A 20,000-nucleotide genomic window follows, 5' to 3' on the forward strand; every position below is an offset into this window, starting at 1 on the left:
ATTGCCCACCAGCTGGGCCGGGACCCTGTGCGCTACGACTTCACGGGCTGGCTCCGCAGGGCCAAGCCCAACCTGGCGGCCCAGGACGCCCCCCAGCTGCTGCGGCAGTCCACACGGTGAGCCCGGGGTGGGGGTGTCGGGGTGGGGGGTGCAGATGCCCCACCAGGCAGGGAAGATCCGCCCTCGGCAGGAGGCCTGAGCCCTGAGTGGAGGTCCTGTGGGTGCTGGCTGTTCCTGGAGTGTGTCTGAGAGGCTTTGATGGACATCCTAGAGCTGGAGTCCTAAAAACCAAATGAGGCCATTTGCAGGCAGTTAGAGAGCCTCCAGCCTCCCTGCCTCCCTGTCTGCTCTCAGGAGTGCCGACCAGGCTGCAGTCCCTGTGCCACAGGAGAGTGTGTGTGTGCGTGTGTGTGTGTGTGTGTGTGTGTGTGTGTGTATATGTGAGTGCGTGTGTGGGCGTGCATGTGTGTGTGTGTGTGTGAGTGTGTGTGTGGGCGTGCATGTGTGTGTGTGTGTGTGAGTGTGTGTGTGGGCGTGCATGTGTGAGTGTGTGTGTGTGTATATGAGTGTGTGTGTGGGTGTGCATGTGTGAGTGTGTGTGTGAGTGTGTGTGTGGGCGTGCATGTGTGTGTGTATGTGTGAGTGTGTGTATGTGTAAGTGTGTGTATGTGTGTGTGCATGTGTGAGTGTGTATGTATGTGTGAGTGTGTGTGTGGGCATGCATGTGTGTGTATGTGTGAGTGTGTGTGTGGGCATGCATGTGTGTGTGTGTGAGTGGGCATGCATGTGTGAGTATGTGTGTTTATGTGTGAGTGTGTGTGTGGGCGTGCATGTGTGTGTATGTGTGAGTGTGTGTGGGCATGCATGTGTGTGTGTATGTGTGTGTGTGCATGTGTGAGTGTGTGTGTATGTGTGTGTGTGTGTGTGCAAAGCAGTGTGTGTAAATGGGAGTCTTGTGTGCATGAAAGAGTTTGTGAATGGGTGTTTGTGTGTGTACGTGTAAGTGTGTGAACAGGAGTGTGTTGTGTCTGGGTGCGTGCGAATGTGCAGGTGTGTGTGCAGGTGTGCATGAGGGTGTGGGTGCATGTGCAGGGAGTGTCCAGCTCAAGGTGGGATCCTGTAGGCACTGACCTTGGAGAGAACAGACAGGCCAGAGGGGAGCTGCCGGATCAGGAGATAAGAGACACCCCTGACCAGGAGAGAGGGGACACCCCTGACAGGAGAGAGGGGACACCCCTGACAGGAGAGAGGGGACACCGCTGACCAGGAGAGAGGGGACACCCCTGAGCAGGAGAGAGGGGACGCCCCTGAGCAGGAGAGAGGACGCCCCTGACAGGAGAGAGGGGACACCCCTGACCAGGAGAGAGGGGACACCCCTGACAGGAGAGAGGGGACACCCCTGACCAGGAGAGAGGGGACGGCCCTGACCAGGAGAGAGGGGACACCCCTGACCAGGAGAGAGGGGACGGCCCTGACCAGGAGAGAGGGGACACCCCTGACAGAAGAGAGGGGACACCCCTGACCAGGAGAGAGGGGACACCCCTGAGCAGGAGAGAGGGGACACCCCTGATAGGAGAGAGGGGACACTCCTGACAGGAGAGAGGGGGCACCCCTGACCAGGAGAGAGGGGACACCCCTGACAGGAGAGAGGGGACACCCCTGACCAGGAGAGAGGGGACACCCCTGACAGGAGAGAGGGGTCGCCCCTGACCAGGAGAGAGGGGACACCCCTGACAGGAGAGAGGGGTCGCCCCTGACCAGGAGAGAGGGTACACCCCTGACCAGGAGATAGGAGACGCCCCTGACCAGGAGAGAGGGGACACCCCTGACAGGAGAGAGTGGACACCCCTGAGCAGGAGAGAGGGGTCGCCCCTGACAGGAGAGAGGGGACACCCCTGTCAGGAGAGAGGGGACGCCCCTGGCATGATATAGGAGACGTCCCTGGCAGGGAGTGGTCACAAGGCAGACCGAGGAGGGCCCGTCCCTCCCTCGAACCGTGTAACCGTTTCCCCGTCCTGTCCCGCCAGGGAGGAGCTGAGGAGACTCTTTGGGAGCCGGGCACAGCTGCCCCCCCTGTGCGGGGCCGTGGGTGGCCTGGAGGGCGGCTCCCAGCTGGCCCTGCGGAGGAACCGGGCCGTGAGGAGGACCTTCGCCAGGGCTGCGGCTGCGGTGAGGAGGAGAGCCCCGTGCGCCCAGGTCTCCCTGCAGATGGTGAGTGTGCCCTCTGCCCTGCCAGCGGCTCCGCTCCCCTCTTCTGGAAGCCTCGGGCGGGTGTCACCCCCAGTGCCCCTCCTTTCTTTTGTGGCCTTTGGTTATCCATGACTCCCCTGCTCCGGGACAGACTCTCTCACTCTATTTAAATCCTGGAGCTTCCCCTGGTGCAGTGGGCTCTCCTGTGGTGTCAGGGCTGGTGGTTGCTAAGGTGTTGACTTGATAGGGGAGCTATCTCCGAGCCTCACCGAGTATCAAAGGAGTTTGAAGAGACAGAGAAATTGAGAGGGGAGAGGGAGACAGAGAGGGAGAGAGACAGAGAAACACCTGCAGCCCTGCTTCACCACTCAGGAAGCTTCCCCCCTGCAGGTAGGGCCCAGGGGCTTGAACCCAGGTCCTTGTGCACCGTAATGTGTGTGCTTAACCGGGTGTGTCACCGCCTGGCCCCTATGAGCTGGCTATTTTCAGATAGAGAGAGACAGAGAGACAGAGGGACAGAGGGACAGAGGGATGCAGTGGGGCCAGGCTTGAGGGAGCAGCCCTGACCAGGTGAGGTCTCCCATCTCTCCTGAGAATAGGCCATAGGAGGAGGTCCATGGCGGGCTCTGGGGGCAGAGACGCCCAGTGAACACTTGGGGTGACCAGGCCCCTGTGCCCCACTCCTCTGCCCTAGGACGCCTTGACCAGTGTCATCAGACACTCACAGCTGCATTTTGTCCACTGCCTGGTGATGGGCCCAGGGCTGGAGACCAGGGGTGGCCAGAGGTCCCCAACTCCGCCTCAGCCCGGGGGGAAGCAGCCCGGAGCCACCGGGGCCCCCAACATCCCAGCCCTGAGGGCTCAGATCGCGGGGTCCCACCTTCTGGAGACGCTTCGTGCACATAGGGCAGGTGAGAGGGGCCTGGGCCGGGGGACGGGGGTGAGGACAGACCGGGGGTCAACCACTCTCTGCAGACGAGGGGCGGCTGGCGGGGTCCAGGCGGGCACCACTCTGCGGGTTTAGTGTCCTTGGGGTCCCCAGTGTCCTTACTGCCAGGCCTCTGAAGGTGGTGCAGGGGGTGCAGGAGCGGCCAGGAGCCAGGAGGAAGCTGTCACCCCCGGGCCCCTTTGGTCTCCCCCAGCCTGGCCTGTGGTCACAGCGAGGGCTGGATCGTGTCACCTTGGTTGCGCTGGGTCCCCACAGGGTCCCTGCAGGCGTGTCAGCCAGCCCCTGGGAGCCCCGTGCCCGCAGGGTCAGCACCCCGTCCCGGGTCCTCACAGACTCCCCGTTGAGCTCTTCAAGCTAAGGGCCGGGGCGTCTCACGGGGACTGGGCTTCTGTCTCTCCTCCGCCGCACCTGTTTCTCTCATGATGCAGAGGAGTTAATGACGTGTGCGTGCTCTGGGCTCTGAAAAGATTGTGTTTGTGTTCATTTAGTCCCATCACCAGGGCTCCATTGCTCTGAGTTTTCTTTGTCAGAGTGAGAGAGGTGGGAGGGTGAGAGAGAAAGGGAGAGGGAGACAGGGAGAGGGAGAGAGAGAAAGGGAGAGGGAGACAGGGAGAGGGAGAGAGAGAAAGGGAGAGGGAGACAGGGAGAGGGAGAGAGAGAAAGGGAGAGGGAGACAGGGAGAGGGAGAGAGAGAGGGAGAGAAAGGGAGAGGGAGAGAGAAAGAGGGAGGAGAGGCAGAGGGGGAAAGGGAGAGGTACAGGGAAAGAGGGTGAGGGAGAGAGGGAAAGGGGAGGGAGATGGAGGGGAGAGGAAGGACGGGCCTCAGTTTCCATGTCTGTAGGGCAGAATCTAATGGCTCAGGACCCAAAGCTGCCCCCCACCCAGTGCTGGCCTTGTGCCTGACACAGCCAGTGTCCAGCTGGTGGCCCGTGAGCTGGCCCCATGTCCCTCCCCTGCCCGGGCACCCAAGCCCCACCCAGCCTTGCCCCCCACCCCAATTCTAGTCTGACCCCCCGCCCCGGGCGGCACAGAGGAGAGAGGCGCCACTAGGCCTCAAGCAGCCTGTGCCCTGGGGCTGGCACCGGGAGAGGCTGGGCAGCAACCGGGGAAACAGAGCCCCCCGGGGAAGGGACCCCACAGGTCAGACGGGAACCATCTCCTGCCTGCCCTTCCCCCAGGCTATGCTGACCACATGGGGCTGGCTCAGTTCCGCCGGAAGTTTCAGGCGCTGGACCCAGCACTCAGCAAGAAGCTCATGTTGTCCTCTGAGAGTGTGGATGAGAGGAAGGTAGGTGAGGCCGCCGGCAGATGGGGCTCCCCTGTCTCTTTGTGCTCAGCATTTCTGACCCCTCCTCCAGGAAGGCATCCTAGACTTGCTGGTGCATCCGCATCCCTCCACCCCTTCCTGTGTGCTCAGTGCCCACTCGGCTCTGAAGTGCTGCCCGTCTTCTCTCAGCTGCCCAGGCCAGACAGCTGCTCCATCGTTTTCTGTTGCATGAATAAATGAATGAATGAATGAATGGATGGATGGATGAATGCATGAATCCACCTCCCCTCCCCCCCGCCCCATGTGTCCTCCGTCTACAGCACCACCCAGGGCTGGATCCTCTTCTGGCCCTAAACCAGGGTCCTGGTCAGTATTTCTGGGGAGGCCAGGCAGTGGGGCTCAGTGGTCAGTGAGCACGTCAGGATGTGCTGGGTCCCCCGTGTCCTCGCCACAGACCTTCTGGGCAAATCTTACCACAGATGTCGGCCAGCCAGGAGGCAGACGCTTAGGGAGCAAAGCGGACACACAGAGCGGCACAGCCAGGCGGGGCTGGGGGTCACCCACCATTTCTTGTTTCCAGGGAGGGTGTTTTGGTGTTTGTTTTTTTTCATTTATTGGTGGGGGTTAATGGTTAAATACAATAGTCTGTACACACATAACATTTCCACACAACAATACAACCCCCACCAGGTCGTCCTCTGCCATCATGTTCCCGGACCTGAACCCTCCCCCCACCCCAGAGTCTTTTTCTTTGGTGCAGCACACCAACTCCAGTCCATGTTCTGCTTGGTGTTTTCCATTCTGATCTTGTTTTTCAACTTCTGTCTGTGAGTGAGATCATCCCATATTCATCCTTCTCTTTCTGACTTACCTCACTGAACTTCAAGCTCCATCCAAGATGGGCTGAAAAAGGTGAACTCACCATTTTTCATAGCTGAGTAGTATTGCATTGTGTATATAGACCACAACTTGCTCAGCCACTCATCTGTTGTTGGACACCTGGTTTGTGCCCAGGTTTGGGCTATTACGAATTGTGATGCTATGAACATATGTGTACACAGATCTTTTTGGATGGGTGTGTTGGGTTCCTTAGGATCTATCCCCAGGAGAGGAATTGTAGGGTCATAGGGTAGGTCCATTTCTAGCCTTCTGAGAGTTCTCCAGACTGTTCTCCACAGGGGTTGGACCCACTGACACTCCCACCTTCTTCTTCTAGCATTTGCCCTTCTTCATTCCCACCAACAGAGCAGGAAGGTTCCTCTGTCCCCACAACCTCTCCAGCATTTGTTGCTGCTGTCATTTCTGATATCTGACGTTCCCAGGGAGGGTAGCTCAAGGCTCAGTGCTCCTCAGACTCCCACCTGGGGCTGTGTGTCCTCATGCAGTGACTCCGTCCTCCCTCTTAGCATTGTCCCCTTGGATGGTGAGGACACTCAGGCTTCTAGTTCCCTGGTGTGCGTGATGGGTGCCCAGGGCACAGGGAGGGCTCCCGAGGGCAGAGCCACTGCCATTATCATGAGCTACATGGCTGCCAGCACCTCCTCAGGCCACCGGCTCACACGGGAGCTGCCAGGAGGCTGGAGGGGCCCCTCCAGGTGGCCCAAGTCCTGCCACCACTATAGGCTCCAGGATGCTCAGAGTCGCACGGGCTGAGAGGGAAAGGCAGGGCTCCGGGGGGTGGGTGGCAGGACATCCAGGTAAGGACACCTGTGACCGTGTACAAGGACCCCTGTACAAGCTCCCAGTCCCCACCTGCAGGCAGCCAGGGCGAGCTTCATGAGTGGTGGTGAAGCAGGTCCCTCTCTCTCTCTCTGTGTGTGCGTGTGTGTGTGTGTGTGTGTGTCTCTCTCTGTGTCTCTCCCTCCCTCATCTACTCTCAATTTCTCTCTGTCCTATCAGATAAAGTAGTAAAAAAAAAAAAAAGAGCCAGGTGGTAGCACACCCGGTTAAGAGCACATAGTATGAAGCACAAGGACCCACGCAAGGATCCCGGTTCGAGCCCCCGGCTCCCCACCTGCAGCGGGGGGTCACTTCATAAGTGGTGAAGCAGGTCTGCAGGTGTCTGTCTTCCCCCTCTCTCTATTTCCCCCTCCTCTCTCGATTTCTCTCTGTCCTGTCCAATAAAATGGAAAAAATGGCCTCCAGGAGCTGTGGATTTGTGGTGCCGGCACTGAGCCCCAGGGATACCCGTGGAGGCACAAAAGAGGAAAAAGTCAGGGTTCAAGGTCGCCCCCTTTCCTGTTGGTGATCGGGCCTGCGGCTTCAGGATGCCAGCTGTTGGGTGTGTGTGAGGCTTGCCGCGCTCCCAGCAGAGCCCGCGACCCTGCTCCACAGAGACCCGCCCCCCTGCCCCCATTCCCTGCGATAATCACCACCGTGTTCAGTCCAGGGCTCACTTGGGTCCTTTTCACTTTGCCTGTCACTTATGTCAGTTATTTGTTGTCTACCCCAGAGTGAAACCATCTGGAAGCTGGTCTTCACTCCCCAATTCCTTTTTTTCCCTCCAAAAATAGAGACAGAGAGGCAGAGAGTGAGAGAGACCACAGCACCTGAGCTTCCTTCAATGCAGCGGGGGGGCCGGGCTCGAACCTGGGTCTGCCCACATGGCAAAGCAGCACACTATCCAAGTGAGCTATTCCGCTGGCCCGTCCTTCATTAGCTAAATCGCTTACTGGGCAGTATCACCTCCAGTTCCAAGCCCTCATATCCCACACAGAGAACGTCCTCTTTCTTCATGGGCTAGTAGTATTCCTCTGGGCGTCTGCCCCACAGCCTGCTTCTCCAGGCACCTGTCGCCGGGCAGGTAGGCTGCTTCCACACCCGAAGCCGTTCAGACGAGTGTGTCCGTGCCCTCCATGGGTGTCCATTTTAGTTCTCTTCTGGACTCCTCTCTGCAGTCGGGACCAAGTAGAGTCGCCCCCTGCCCGCCCCAGGAGACAGAACAGCATCTTTTTTTTTTGGCCTCCAGGGTTATTGCTGGGGCTCAGTGCCTGCACCATGAATCCACTGCTCCTGGAAGCCATTTTTTCCCCTTTTGTTGCCCTTGTTGTTGTAGCCTTGTTGTGATTATTATTGTTGTTGTTGATGTCATTCGTTGTTGGGTAGGACAGAGAGAAATGGAGAGAGGAGGGGAAGACAGAGATTGAGAGAGAAACGCCTGCAGACCTGCTTCACCGCCTGTGAAGCGATTCCCCTGCAGGTGGGGAGCCGGGGGCTCGAACCTGGATCCTTATGTGGGTCCTTGTGCTTTGCGCCACCTGTGCTTAACCCGCCGCACTGCCGCCCGACCCCCAGAACAGCATCTTCTATGGGATGTCCTGACACCCTTTGGGGAAAGGGCCCCCAGGAAGAGGCCGCTGTGGCTCGGGGCTCTAATCTGGGACCTCTCTGTACCAGCTTCCCCGTGGGCTCTCTCGTCCATGGTGCCTAGAACTGTCCCTGTTCAGACATGCAGAAGGAGCTATGGAGACATTCCCGGGCTCCTTCCCAGTGGCGAGCAGCCCAGAAGCGGGGTGTGGGGGCGTCTGCTCTGGGGGCGCAGCATATGGGAACTTTTCTATTCTGGAAGACTCAGCAGTTCTCCACCACAGTCACCAAACTGAAACCACCTCCACACCCAGCCCCCCTGCGCCCCCACTGGAAGTAGAACAGACTTGCTGGTGCGTCCTTGGTGCTTCTTGGCCCTCCTTCCTTCCTTCCTTCCTCCCTTCCTTCCTTCCTTCCTTCCTTCCTTCCTTCCTTCCTTCCTTCCTTTTATTTGCTCACAAATTTCAAAAGACTGCAGACTGCTTCCTGTGAAAACGCTGATAAATATACGTTTTCTGGGCCCTGCTCCCAAACACAAAAGATGCATGAAGCTGTGTCTGGGGGTGGGGTGCAGGGGAGGGGGCGCAGCCTCTGTGCACAGACGGTTGACACCTCGCAGCAGAGGGAGGCCCCCTCACTGGGTGGGGTGCAGGCCTTGGAGAGCTCTCTGGGCTCCCAGGATGAGCTGTGTCTTGCCAAGACTTCTGCCCACGGAAGATCCCTTGCTTGGCGGGTACCTACCTACCTGCTTGGGGATTCTGCTTTCCCAGAATGAAAATAGCCCATGTCTCTGTTCCCGAGAGCACCTGTCTCCAATACCACGGGGTGCAGAAAGGGTACAAGGCCGCGTCCCCAGACGGAAATTTTTGATCTGTCTTGCTGGGAATGTATCTGAACCGGGCCAGGGAACTGATTGATGAGAGCAGACCCAGGAGTGGCTGACGGGCTCACGGGGCAGCCAGGAGGCCGCCGGACTGGTCACTTTGGGTGGCGGTGGGATATGGACACGTGTCTGGATGAGTGGCCCCCTTCACGTGTCTGTGCAGACATCCTCACCAGCCTTCCCCAGATCTAACCCCCCACGCCCTGCCCATCTTACAAAACTGAAACTGGCCCCACTAGACACAACTCCTCGCTCCAGCCTCCGCCACCCTGCAGCCACCATCTCCCTTCTGTCTCTGGGAGCTGGACGCCTCCAGACTCGTCCTTTTGTGCCAGGCTCCTGTCATGGGCAAGACTCCGCCCAGCCCTTCCTCCAACACCGCCCACCAGCTCAGCTTCTTCCTTCCAACTGTTGAGACTCACGCTGTAAGGAGCATGGCCATACTAATCTCTCTCTGAAACTCCACTTCCTGTGAGCGTTCTTTCCCCCAGATCCGTTTACAGGGAGCAGGGGAGTCAGTGGTTTACAGTATAGTTGTTGGCACAAGTTCAATCTCTCCTCTCTCTCTTTCTCCTTTTGGCTTCCAGCGTTATTACTAGGGCTTGGTGCCTGCACTACAAATCCATTGCTCCTGGGGTCCATTTTTTTTTACATTTTATTGGACAGGACAGAGAGAAATTGAGAGAAGGGACGATAGAGAGGGAGAGAGAAAGAGAGACACCTACAGACCTGCTTCACTGCTTGTGAAGCGATGCCCCCCACTCCCCACAGGTAGGGAGTGAGGGGCAAAAACCCAGATCCTTGTGTGGGTGCTTGTGCTTATTACTATGTGCTCTTAACTGGGTGTGCCACTGCCCAGGCCCCATGGGTCCAATCTCTTGTCTCTCTGTGATAGGTGTCTGCAAAATACACTCAGCTAGCTCAGCTTTGGCCCTGTTCTACCACCATGCTCCAGGACTGTAAGGCCACTCTCTCCTTTCTCCTCCGTCCCCAGAATCCTTTGCTTTGGTGCAATACACCACACCCAGTCCTGCTTAGACTGTGCTGGTTTCCCCTTTCTGTCTTGGTTTCTTAAGTTCCACCTGTTTTGCTTTTTTTGGCATGTGGACCCCGGAGTGGGTGGCGGGGTCATAGACAGTCCTGTTGATGGCAAAGCCTCCAACACTGACAAATCACTTGACCCATCTTGATTCAGCTCCGTGATCTTCTGGGAAATGAATGGTCCCTGTTCTCTCTCTTATAGTGGCTCAATGCCTTGATAAAGCACCTGGCACACTTTCTATGATCCATATGATAGCAGTGCCTACGTTGCTGTCTGAAATCTTGATTTTATCATCTGTAGTTATGAACGCCTCTCTAGAAAATGGACTTGCCACTGCCCTAAAAACTTCACATGAGACTCACAAGATGAATAGTATTAAAGATCCAGTGATTCATGATTACTATGATGATTCTCTCCAAGTCACTTTTTGAGTGGGTCCCGTTAAGACCGTTAAGAGAAGAGGCACGTCAGTCTTTGCGCGGAAGGGCTTGGATTCCTCCCCTGTGCATGTGGGATCGCTAGTGTGTGTGGTTAGCTTATCTTTGACTTCGTTAAATCAACTGTTAAATCATCTTCAAAGTGGCTGTAGCACTTGACAACCCCATTTGCAATGTTGGGGATCCCTGTCCTGTACCCTGGCCAAGACTTGCCACGATCTGAGTCTCTTTATTTTAATCATTCTGGTGTGTATGCTGTGGTATCTTACTGTCATTTTAATTTGCATTTTTCGTAATAATGATGTTTTTTTTTTTTTTCGTTTTGTTTTTCCATGAGCCGATGACCCACTTTGTGTCTTTCTTTTTTTCTCGATTTAAACCTGCTCCTGACTTGGTGCAGTTTGCCTTCTCACTGAGCACAACTCTAGCCTGCTCTACATTTGGATAAAAAGCCTTTGCAGTGATTTTTCTCCCAGTGCATGGTTTCTCTTGTCATTTTCTTTTCAACAGAGAATGTTGTCTTTGAAACTCTGTTGTTTAGTTTTCATGAAGTCCGTGTTACCGAATTTTTTTTTCCCTCCAGGGTTATTGCTGGGCTCGGTGCCTGCACCATGAATCCACCGCTCCTGGAGGCCATTTTTTCCCCTTTTTTGTTGCCCTTGTTGTAGCCTCGTTGTGGTAATTATTATTGCCATTGTTGATGTTGTTCGTTGTTGGATAGGACAGAGAGAAATGGTGAGAGGAGGGGAAGACAGAGAGGGGGAGAGAAAGACAGACACCTGCAGACCTGCTTCACCACCTGTGAAGCGACCTCCCCTGCAGGTGGGGAGCCGGGGGCTCGAACCGGGATCCTTATGCAGGTCCTTGCGCTTTGCGCCACATGCGCTTAACCCACTGCGCCACTGCCCGACCCCCATGTTACCGAATTTTAAAAGAGGAATCATGCTTCTGTTATTATATTTAAAGACTCTACCAAACCAAGATCACAAAAGTCTCTCTCCTACTTTCCTCTGGAAGGTTTATAATTTTAACTCTTACATGTAGACACTGGATTCATATGTAGACACTGGATTCATCTCGAGTTGATCTTCATACGCTTGAGAATCATACGACTCCCTCTTTTACGTGGATACATAGTTGTTCTGGTAACACTTGTTGAAAATTTATGCCCTTCCTCCTACTGAAGTGCTTTAGAAACTTTGTCATAAGTCCCCAACCCATAGAAACTTCGTCATAGGGAATCAGGCGGTAGTGCAGCCGGTTAAGCGCACATGGTGCAAAGTGCAAGGACTGGCATAAGGATCCTGGTTCGAGCCCTCGGCTCCCCACCTGCAGGGGAGTCGCTTCACAGGCGGTGAAGCAGGTCTGCAGGTGTCTGTCTTTCTCTGCCCCTCTCTGTCTTCCCCTCCTCTCTCCATTTCTCTCTGTCCTATCCAACAATGACGACAGAATAATAATAACTACATCAATAAAACAACAAGGGAAACAAAAGGGAATAAATAAATATTAAAAAAAGAAGCTTTGTCATAAGTCCCCGACCCACATGATTATAAAGCTAATCTTTGTCATGTCAGTTCTCTCCCATTGGTCTGATTGCTGTAACTCGTGTCTTCTCTGTTTCCTTTTTCATCGTGGTCCATTTGCAATCATGTTTTCTTCTTATAGAGAGAACCAACACAATGGAATGTCTCTGTTAAGTCGAGTTGTTTTGTTAAGCCAGGTCATATAAAGGGACTTACATAAAGAAAAACAAAAACGCAAGCAGATGGAGAAGGGTTCTGGACTGTTGTGTAGGTTTCTTTTCTTTTGGCAATGTTTGGGAGTGAACCCAAGAAATGGAAGCCCACGTCTACATCCTGTTTCAGCTCTGCAAGTTTGGGTTCAGCCAGACTTGTCTAGGATGAGCTCTGGGACATTAGAACGAGCTTATACTGTTCTGCTGCTTAGCGTAAACCAGGGGCTGTGTGGCACCTTCACAAACACAACCACGGAAACATCCAGAGCCCGGAGCCTGGCACGGGGTGCATGTCTAAGGGCAAACACCTGTGAGTGGTAGACCAGGTGACTGTAATTCAGGACCCTGGTTACTGACCCTGGACGTCCCTAACTCAGCAGTAGACCTAGAAACATTTTCTGGGCTGTAGGTCTCAGTTCTCCCCCACCCCCATCAACCTACTCAGCTTATTGCCAGCTAGTGTTTACTTCACTTTTCTCTTATAGAGGAAAATGATGTTATCTGGGAGACATTAGTGTTATGTATTCTGCTCTCCATAGCTTCCAGAATTTTTTTTTGGGGGGAATAAAATGTGACAAGTAGAAATAATGGATCTAGGAGAGTACTTCATAGAATGTGCTTTCAGGAGACCAGAGGACAAAGTCACACCCAGGTTGTGGTCTTAGACTCTAAGAAGCATTATTATTATTTAAATCTTATTATTTTTTAAATTTTTTAAATTAATTTTATTTTTGAGAGCGATGCAGACACACACATGCGTGCGCGCACGCGCGCACACACACACACAGAAACACCAGAGCACTGCTTAGCTCTGGCTTATGGTGGTGCAGGGGATTGAACCTGGGACTTAGGAGCCTGAGGCATAAGAGTCTGTTTGCATAACCATTATGCTGTCTCCCCCGCCCAAGAAGCATTATTATTATTTAAACATATTGATTGCCTTTATTTGTTTATTGGATAGATACAGTCATAAATCAAGAGGGAGGGGCGACAGAGACAGAGAGAGACACCTGCAGCCCTGCTTCACCACTAGCAAAGCTTTCCCCCTGCAGGTGGGGACCAAGGGCTTGAACCTGGGTCCTTGTGCATTGGAACATGCGTGCTCAACCAGGTGCTCCACCACCCGGTCCCTTATGATTATTTTTTGGTCTGAGAAAGTTTTCTGTGAAGCTGGTGACCTCTGGAATTGAAAGGTACCTGCTGAAATGCACACATCTCCCATAATACTCCTGCTGAAATGCACACATCTCCCATAATACTTGTGGCTTCTTGAATGCTGCAGTTACTTTCCTCACATTATTTTTCGTGCTGAAAATAGACTCTGTGATTTGCCGTGAATGGAAGGTCCATGAGGGGTGGCACGGGGGCGGCAGGGGAAGGAAATTGGCAGTCACAAAAGAGCTGGGCGTGACCCATATTTATCTGAGGGGACAGATTTCTGGCAAGGTTGTTTCTGAGCCTGTGGGACACTATGACAAGAGGAAACTTCCATTCCATGGCTGATTTTGACCATTGCCGTATTCAGCCTTTCAGTGGATCTGTTGTTCCAGGAGGAAAGGGGGGGCTGCTCTGCTCCGTCACTCCCAGCACCCCCACTGGATTTCTTTGTTGGGGGTCCAGTCTTCTACTCACCCAGCGCCTCCCACATGCATAGAGCAAGTCCGGCAGGCAGGGGAGGCCATCAGAGATGCGTCAGCAGACAAGGTTAACGGCCGTGCCATTTTTTCCGACAAATGTATGTGAGAGTGAGGCGGCTGCTTGCCAGCCCAAGGAGACAAGGTCGGAGGACTAAGGAGGTGTCCCGGGGCTTCAATGACATGGCAGCTGAATTTCCCTGAGCCACAGAGTGGAGCAGATGGTGGACGTGACGACGTGGCCCCAGCAGACCTCCTCTCAAATCTGGTCCTGCCCTGTGTCACTTCGTGACCCTGAGGACTGCTTTTCCTCCTCTCTCTCTCTCTCTCTCTCTCTTTTTCTCTTTCTTTCTTTCTTTCTTTCTTTCTTTCTTTCTTTCTTTCTTTCTTTCTTTCTTTCTGCTTCCAGGGTTATCGCTGGAGCTTAGTGCCTACACTATGAACCTACAGCTCTTGGAGGCCATTTCCCCCCCGTTTTATTGGATAGGACTGAGAGAAATCAAGAGAGGAGTGGAAGATAGAAAGAAGGGAGAGAAAGATAGACACCTGCAGACTTGCTTCAGTGCTTGTGAAATGACCCCTGCCCTACCCCCGCTGCAGGTGGGGAGCCAGGGGCTTGAACCGGGATCCTTGCGCTCTGTACTATTGTGTGCTTAGCCCGGTGCACCACTCCCTAGCCCCCTGAGTTGCTTCTCATCGTAAGACACAAGTGCTTGTGAGATTTACAGTTGTAGACATTTTAAAAAAATATTTTATTCATTTATTAATGAAAGGGATAGAAGAGAGAGAAAGAACCAGACATCACTCTAGTACATGTGCTGCTGGGGACTGAACTCAGGACCTTCTTCTTCTTCTAGCGTTTGCCCTTCTTCCGTAGCCAGTCAACAGTGTCAGGTTGAAAGCTGTCAGGAGCTGCTTGTTGCTGGCTTTGAAAGTGACTGGGATCCATGTGGATTCAGTCAGCTAGGAAGGATCGTCAGTTTCCCCAATGAATGGGTACTCACGGGATGCACCACGAGAAGGTCGATCCAATGCATCCCAACTCAGGACCTAATGCCTGAGAGACCAACGTTTTATCCACTGCGCCACCTCCTGGATCACTTTAATAGACATTTTTGACACCTTCACATTAATGTCCAATCATCACCACCCAGAGTGCTTCTCACCTTGTAAAACCGAAACTCTGTCCCTGTTAAATATTAACTCCCCATCTCCCTTCCACCACTCCACTTCCTGTCGCCATGATTCTGCTTCCTGTCTGTCCCCACCATACCTGTACTTCCACCACTCCACTTCCTGTCGCCATGATTCTGCTTCCTGTCTGTCCCCACCATACCTGTACTTCCACCACTCCACTTCCTGTCGCCATGATTCTGCTTCCTGTCTGTCCCCACCATACCTGTACTTCCACCACTCCACTTTCTGTCGCCATGATTCTGCTTCCTGTCTGTCCCCACCATACCTGTACTTGCTGTTGCCAAGAACTGGACTTCTCTAGATGCCTTCTATGAGAGGGATCTCTCGTTCTTTTCTGGTTTATTTCACTGAGCACCATGCTCTCTGGGTCCCATCACTCCAGGACATGAGTCAACGTTCTCTTTATGTCTGAGGCTGGTTATTGTTCTGTCAGGTGACAAGATGGCTTCCTTGCTCAGTCCATGCACCTGCTGATGGGTGCTTGGGCTGCTTCCACCCACTGGTGACCGTGGCAAATGCTTGTGTGCTTGTGAGTGTGTTTGAGTATCTGCTTTCTGTTCTTTATTGTTTTAAAAAAAATTTTTTTTAAATTTATTTATTTATTTTCCCTTGGTTGCCCTTGTTCTTTTTCATTACTGTTGTAGTTATTATTGTTGTTGTTATTGATGTCATTGTTGTTGGATAGGACAGAGAGAAATGGAGAGAGGAGGGGAAGACAGAGAGGGGGAGAGAAAGACAGACACCTGCAGACCTGCTTCACTGCCTGTGAAGCGACTCCCCCTGCAGGTGGGGAGCCGGGGGCTCGAACCAGGACCCTTATGCTGGTCCTTGCGCTTTGCTCCACGTGCGCTTAACCCGCTGCACTAACACCTGACTCCCTGTCCTTTATTCTCTTGCCACCAAGATTGTCGCCTGGGCTTGGTGCCAGCACTACAAATCCATCACTCCTGGCAGCCATTTTTTTTCTTTAACTCCCCCCCATTTTTATTTGACAAGACAGAGAGACATTAAGAGGGGAGGGGTAACAGAGAGAAGGAGAGAGAAAGATAGACACCTGCAGACCTGCTTCACCGCTCATAACCCATCCCCACCCTCGCAGGTGGGGGGTGTGGGGCCTCAAACCTGCATCCTTGCACATGGTGATATGAGCACCTAAGTGCACTTAACTCCCCCCCCCCTGCCCCCTGCTTTCCGTTCTTTGTGATAAATTCCCAGAAGTGGAACTGAGGCTCCAGGTGCTAACTTGGGACTCCGTGTGGTGCTGCTTGGTCATTTTGTTTTCCCTGTGAGGACCCAGGGGTGTGGGGTCCTCTGTGGAGTGGGCGTGCGGGTGGGGTATGACCCTAGGGTTGTGATGGAGGCTGGGAGGAGAGGGTGTCTGTGAGGGTCCTCTCCGTGGGGGGCTGCATGGTGGGCCCTCCCGCCATGGACACCCAACCTGCAGCGGCCCCACTAGCTCTCCCTGACATGGCGAGTCCCCTCTCTGCTTCCTCCTTCTTTTCCACCTCCCGCTTCCTTCCTTCCTTCCTTCCTTCCTTCCTTCCTTCCTTCCTTCCTTCCTCCCTCCCTCCCTCCCTCCCTCCCTCCTTCCCCTGCTGACTTTGCTCTCCCCCCCAGGCTGTGGAGGAGCTGCTACAGACCCTGGATCTAGAGAAGGGGGCGATGGCCGTGGGGCACAGCCAGGTGAGTCACTTCCCATCTTCACTCTTGTTTCTGCCACCAGGGTCATCGCTGGGGCTCAGTGCCTGCACTATGGGTCCACCGTTCCTGGTGGCCATTCTTCTCCTTCTATTTTATTGGATAGGGCAGAGAGAAATTGAGAGGGGAGGGAGAGATGGGAAGAAAGAGAGACACCTGCAGCCCTGCTTCACTACTTGGGAAACTTCCCTCCCCCTGCAGGTGGGGACTGGGGATTTGAACCCGGGTCCTTGTACATGGCAGGTAGTGAGCTGTCCTTGACATTATATGCCTTTCTGAGCCTTAGAAAGAGTGCCCGTTCCAATCGGGAACAGGAGCTGGGAGATGGCTCAGCAAGTACAGTGAGTGCCGGATGGTGCCCCAGGCCCTGGGTTTGAGCCCCTGTACTGGACAACCACCATGGCACTGGGGGCGGGGGAGAGTCTGCGGATGCTGGAAGGGTGTTTTCATATCCCTCTCCTTCTCTCTATTGCTCCTTATTTCTGCCCGGCCCCCTCTTCTCTATCCTTCCTTCTGTCTATCCCTCTCCTCTCTGAGGATAGAAAAGAAGAACTGGCCCAGCTCTCCCTGATGCGTGAATCCCAAGGGAGCGAGGGAGTGAGGGGTCTCTCAGAGTCTGTCCCCCGCCACCCCCATGAGATGACTGTGTGATGTCCTGGCCAGCCGGCTGAGGGAATCAGCAAGCTGCCACTCAGCGGGGCTTGCCCGCCTGACTTGTCGACCTGTCCGTCAGTGGGGGACAGATGTCTGGCCACATATTCATGCTCTGAGGACTGAACTCCCCCAGTTGGGAACGTCACTCAGAAGAGCAGAGTTGACTCCTCTGCGGTGCCAGCCAGGTCCCAGCCGTCAGGCTCTCACACCTCAGCCTTCAAGCACCTCGGGGTGGGGCGGGAGGGGTGTCGGCATAGCTGGGGGTCCCTGTGGGCCCCTTAAAGATGGAGCCATGAGTGTCTGCTTGGCCATGACTGGTAGCTGGAGCCAAGGACGGTGACTGACTTAGATGCCCCCCTGTGACCCCCCCAGCCTTTGGGTCTGCAGTGAGCTCTAGAAAGGAAAAAGACAAAACAAAAATCAGGTTCTGCAGAGGCGATGACTTCTCCCCGTTCTGTGTGTGACCACTCGTATCTGTCTTTTTAATGAAAGCCTCTTACTGGATCGATAACGGGCTTGGCAGTGCCGGCCACCATCTGTAATATATGAGCCGGGGCCTGTCACCACTTTGATCATTGATTTTTTTTTTTCCCCCGTAGCTTGTGAAATTAATACAGCCATTATGAACAGTCTGATAGGGAGTGACTCAGCGTGTCTTGATCTCAGTGAGGCTAATTGCTCTGTGGCCCTGGTGGATGGAAGTGTCTTCTCTGTACGGCTGTGAGGCCATGGAGCTTGGCACAACTGAGCAAGTGGGGGGTCGTGGGCTGGCAGAGGGTCTCTGTGTCAGGAAGCAGGTCGAGGGGAAACGGAGCATCTGTGGAGAACTTTGGTCCCACCTGGAACCTTACTGTGGCCCAACCAGAAATTCCAGATCTTCCTCCTCCCTCCCCACCTCCTTTCCTTCCTCCCTCCCTCCCTCCCTTCTTTCCTTCATTTCTTTCTCCATCCATCCCTCCCTTCTTTCTTTCTCCCTTTCTCCCCCACCCCCTTTGCCTCCAGGGTTACCGCTGGGGCCCAGTGCCAGCACCACTAATCCACTGCTCCTGGAGGCCGTTTCCCCCCCATTTTTATTGAATAGGACAGAGAGAAAATGAGAGAGGAGGGGGAGACAGAGAGGGAGAGAGAAAGACAGACACCTGCAGATCTGCTTCACCGATTGTGTAGCGACCCCCTCTGTTGGTATGCTTCTAATTCTACTTCTAAAAACCTCTTCTGTTTCATTTGGTTTAATCCCCCCTGCTTAACACTGCATTCTATTTACATAACCACTGTTAACAAGCACCACCCTCCCTCCAGGGCATTGGTGGTTCAGTGGTAGAATTCTTGCCTGCTCCGCCCCCTCTCCTTGTCACACCCTGACATTCACCAGTCACTTTTCTCTCCACCCTCTCTACGTCACATCCTGTTCACACCCTACTTGGAAAGTATATATAAGGACAGCATTGTTCGTTTTAGTTTAGCTTAGCTTGGCTTAGATTGTGCTGCATCCTGCGTGAATAAAGAGATACTGCCTACAGCTCAACCATGAGTCCCGGGTTGTCTGTCTCCCGTCAGTGAAGCTCAGCCCGACACCCCTCCCCTGCAGGTGGAGAGTGGGGCTCGAACCTGGGTCCTTGTGAACAGTAACGTGTGCTCTTAAACCAGGTGTGCCACCGCCTGGCTTTGGATCTGAGCTCCTCCATGCTCCCAGGTGGGGAGCCGCCAGGAGACAGGTTGCTCTGACCAGTCCCCAGGTGTCGGCTGGCTGGCACCTCCCCTGGGGACGGTCTGACTCGGCTGTCAGCTGCAGGGTCTCTCCCCCAGGTTTTCCTCAAGGCGGGAGTGGTCTCCAGGCTGGAGAGGCAGCGAGTGAAACTGGTGTCCCAGGTCATTGTCCTCTTCCAAGCGGCCTGCAGGGGCTTTCTGTCTCGCCAAGAATTCAAAAAGCTGAAGGTACGGAGGCCAGTACACCCGCAGAGGCCTGGGCCCTGAGCTGCACCTCCCTGCAGGTCTGGGGTAGGAACTTGGGTCCTCACACCTGCCTTACACACACACACACACACACACACACACACACACACACAGGGTTCCGAGGCTCCTGTCAACATGCAGACTCATACCCTGAGGTTCTGAGATGGAAAAGGGGTCTGCGTGCCTGCACGGGGACGCCAGCCCACACAGCCAGCCTGAGAGAGGTGGTGATGGTGGTAATGATGGTGATGGTGGTGGTGGTGCTGATGGTGACGGTGGTGGTGGTGGTGGTGGTGATGGTGGTGGTGGTGGTGGTGGTGGTGGTGGTGGTGGTGGTGATGGTGGTGATTTTGATGGTGGTGATGGTGGTGGTGATGGTAGTGGTGGTAATGATGTTGGTGGTGATGGTGATGATGGTGGTGTTGTTGATGGTAGTGCTGGGGGTGGTGGTGATGGTGGTGATGATGGTGGTGATGGTGATGATGGTGGTGGTGTTGATGGTAGTGTTGGGGGTGGTGATGGTGGTGATGATGGTGGTGGTGATGGTGGTGGTGATGATGGTGGTGGTGATGGTGGTGGTGATGGTAGCGGTGGTGATGGTGGTAATGATGGTGGTGGTGTTGATGGTAGTGTTGGTGGTGGTGATGGTGGTGATGTTGGTGGTGATGGTGATGATGGTGGTGGTGTTGATGGTAGTGCTGGGGGTGGTGGTGATGGTGGTGATGATGGTGGTGGTGGTGATGGTAGTGGTGGTGATGGTGGTAATGATGGTGGTGGTGTTGATGGTAGTGTTGGTGGTGGTGATGGTGGTGATGTTGGTGGTGATGGTGGTGGTGATGGTGATGATGGCGGTGGTGTTGATGGTAGTGCTGGGGGTGGTGGTGATGGTGGTGATGATGGTGGTGGTGGTGATGGTGGTAATGATGGTGGTGGTGTTGATGGTAGTGTTAGTGGTGGTGATGGTGGTGGTGATGGTGATGATGGTGGTGGTGTTGATGGTAGTGCTGGGGGTGGTGGTGATGGTGGTGATGATGGTGGTGGTGGTGATGGTAGTG

General features: G+C 54.3%; 1 protein-coding gene across 1 annotated transcript in view; it reads left to right on the forward strand.

Annotated features, from left to right (window-relative positions):
* Positions 1-6: 6 nt before the first annotated feature.
* Positions 7-20,000, forward strand: part of LOC132536521 (unconventional myosin-XVIIIb-like) — a gene marked incomplete at its 5' end in the record, with an annotated part of 39,658 nt that continues 19,664 nt past the window's right edge. The window contains 6 exons of the mRNA XM_060184517.1: positions 7-116; positions 2,028-2,211; positions 2,885-3,101; positions 4,318-4,427; positions 16,258-16,323; positions 18,799-18,927. Of these exons, the coding sequence (XP_060040500.1) occupies positions 7-116; positions 2,028-2,211; positions 2,885-3,101; positions 4,318-4,427; positions 16,258-16,323; positions 18,799-18,927 (816 nt within the window). The remainder of the gene's footprint in view (positions 117-2,027; positions 2,212-2,884; positions 3,102-4,317; positions 4,428-16,257; positions 16,324-18,798; positions 18,928-20,000) is intronic.

The sequence above is a fragment of the Erinaceus europaeus genome, unplaced genomic scaffold, assembly GCF_950295315.1.
Source record: "Erinaceus europaeus unplaced genomic scaffold, mEriEur2.1 scaffold_959, whole genome shotgun sequence".
In the NCBI taxonomy this organism is placed as follows: Eukaryota; Metazoa; Chordata; class Mammalia; order Eulipotyphla; family Erinaceidae; genus Erinaceus; species Erinaceus europaeus.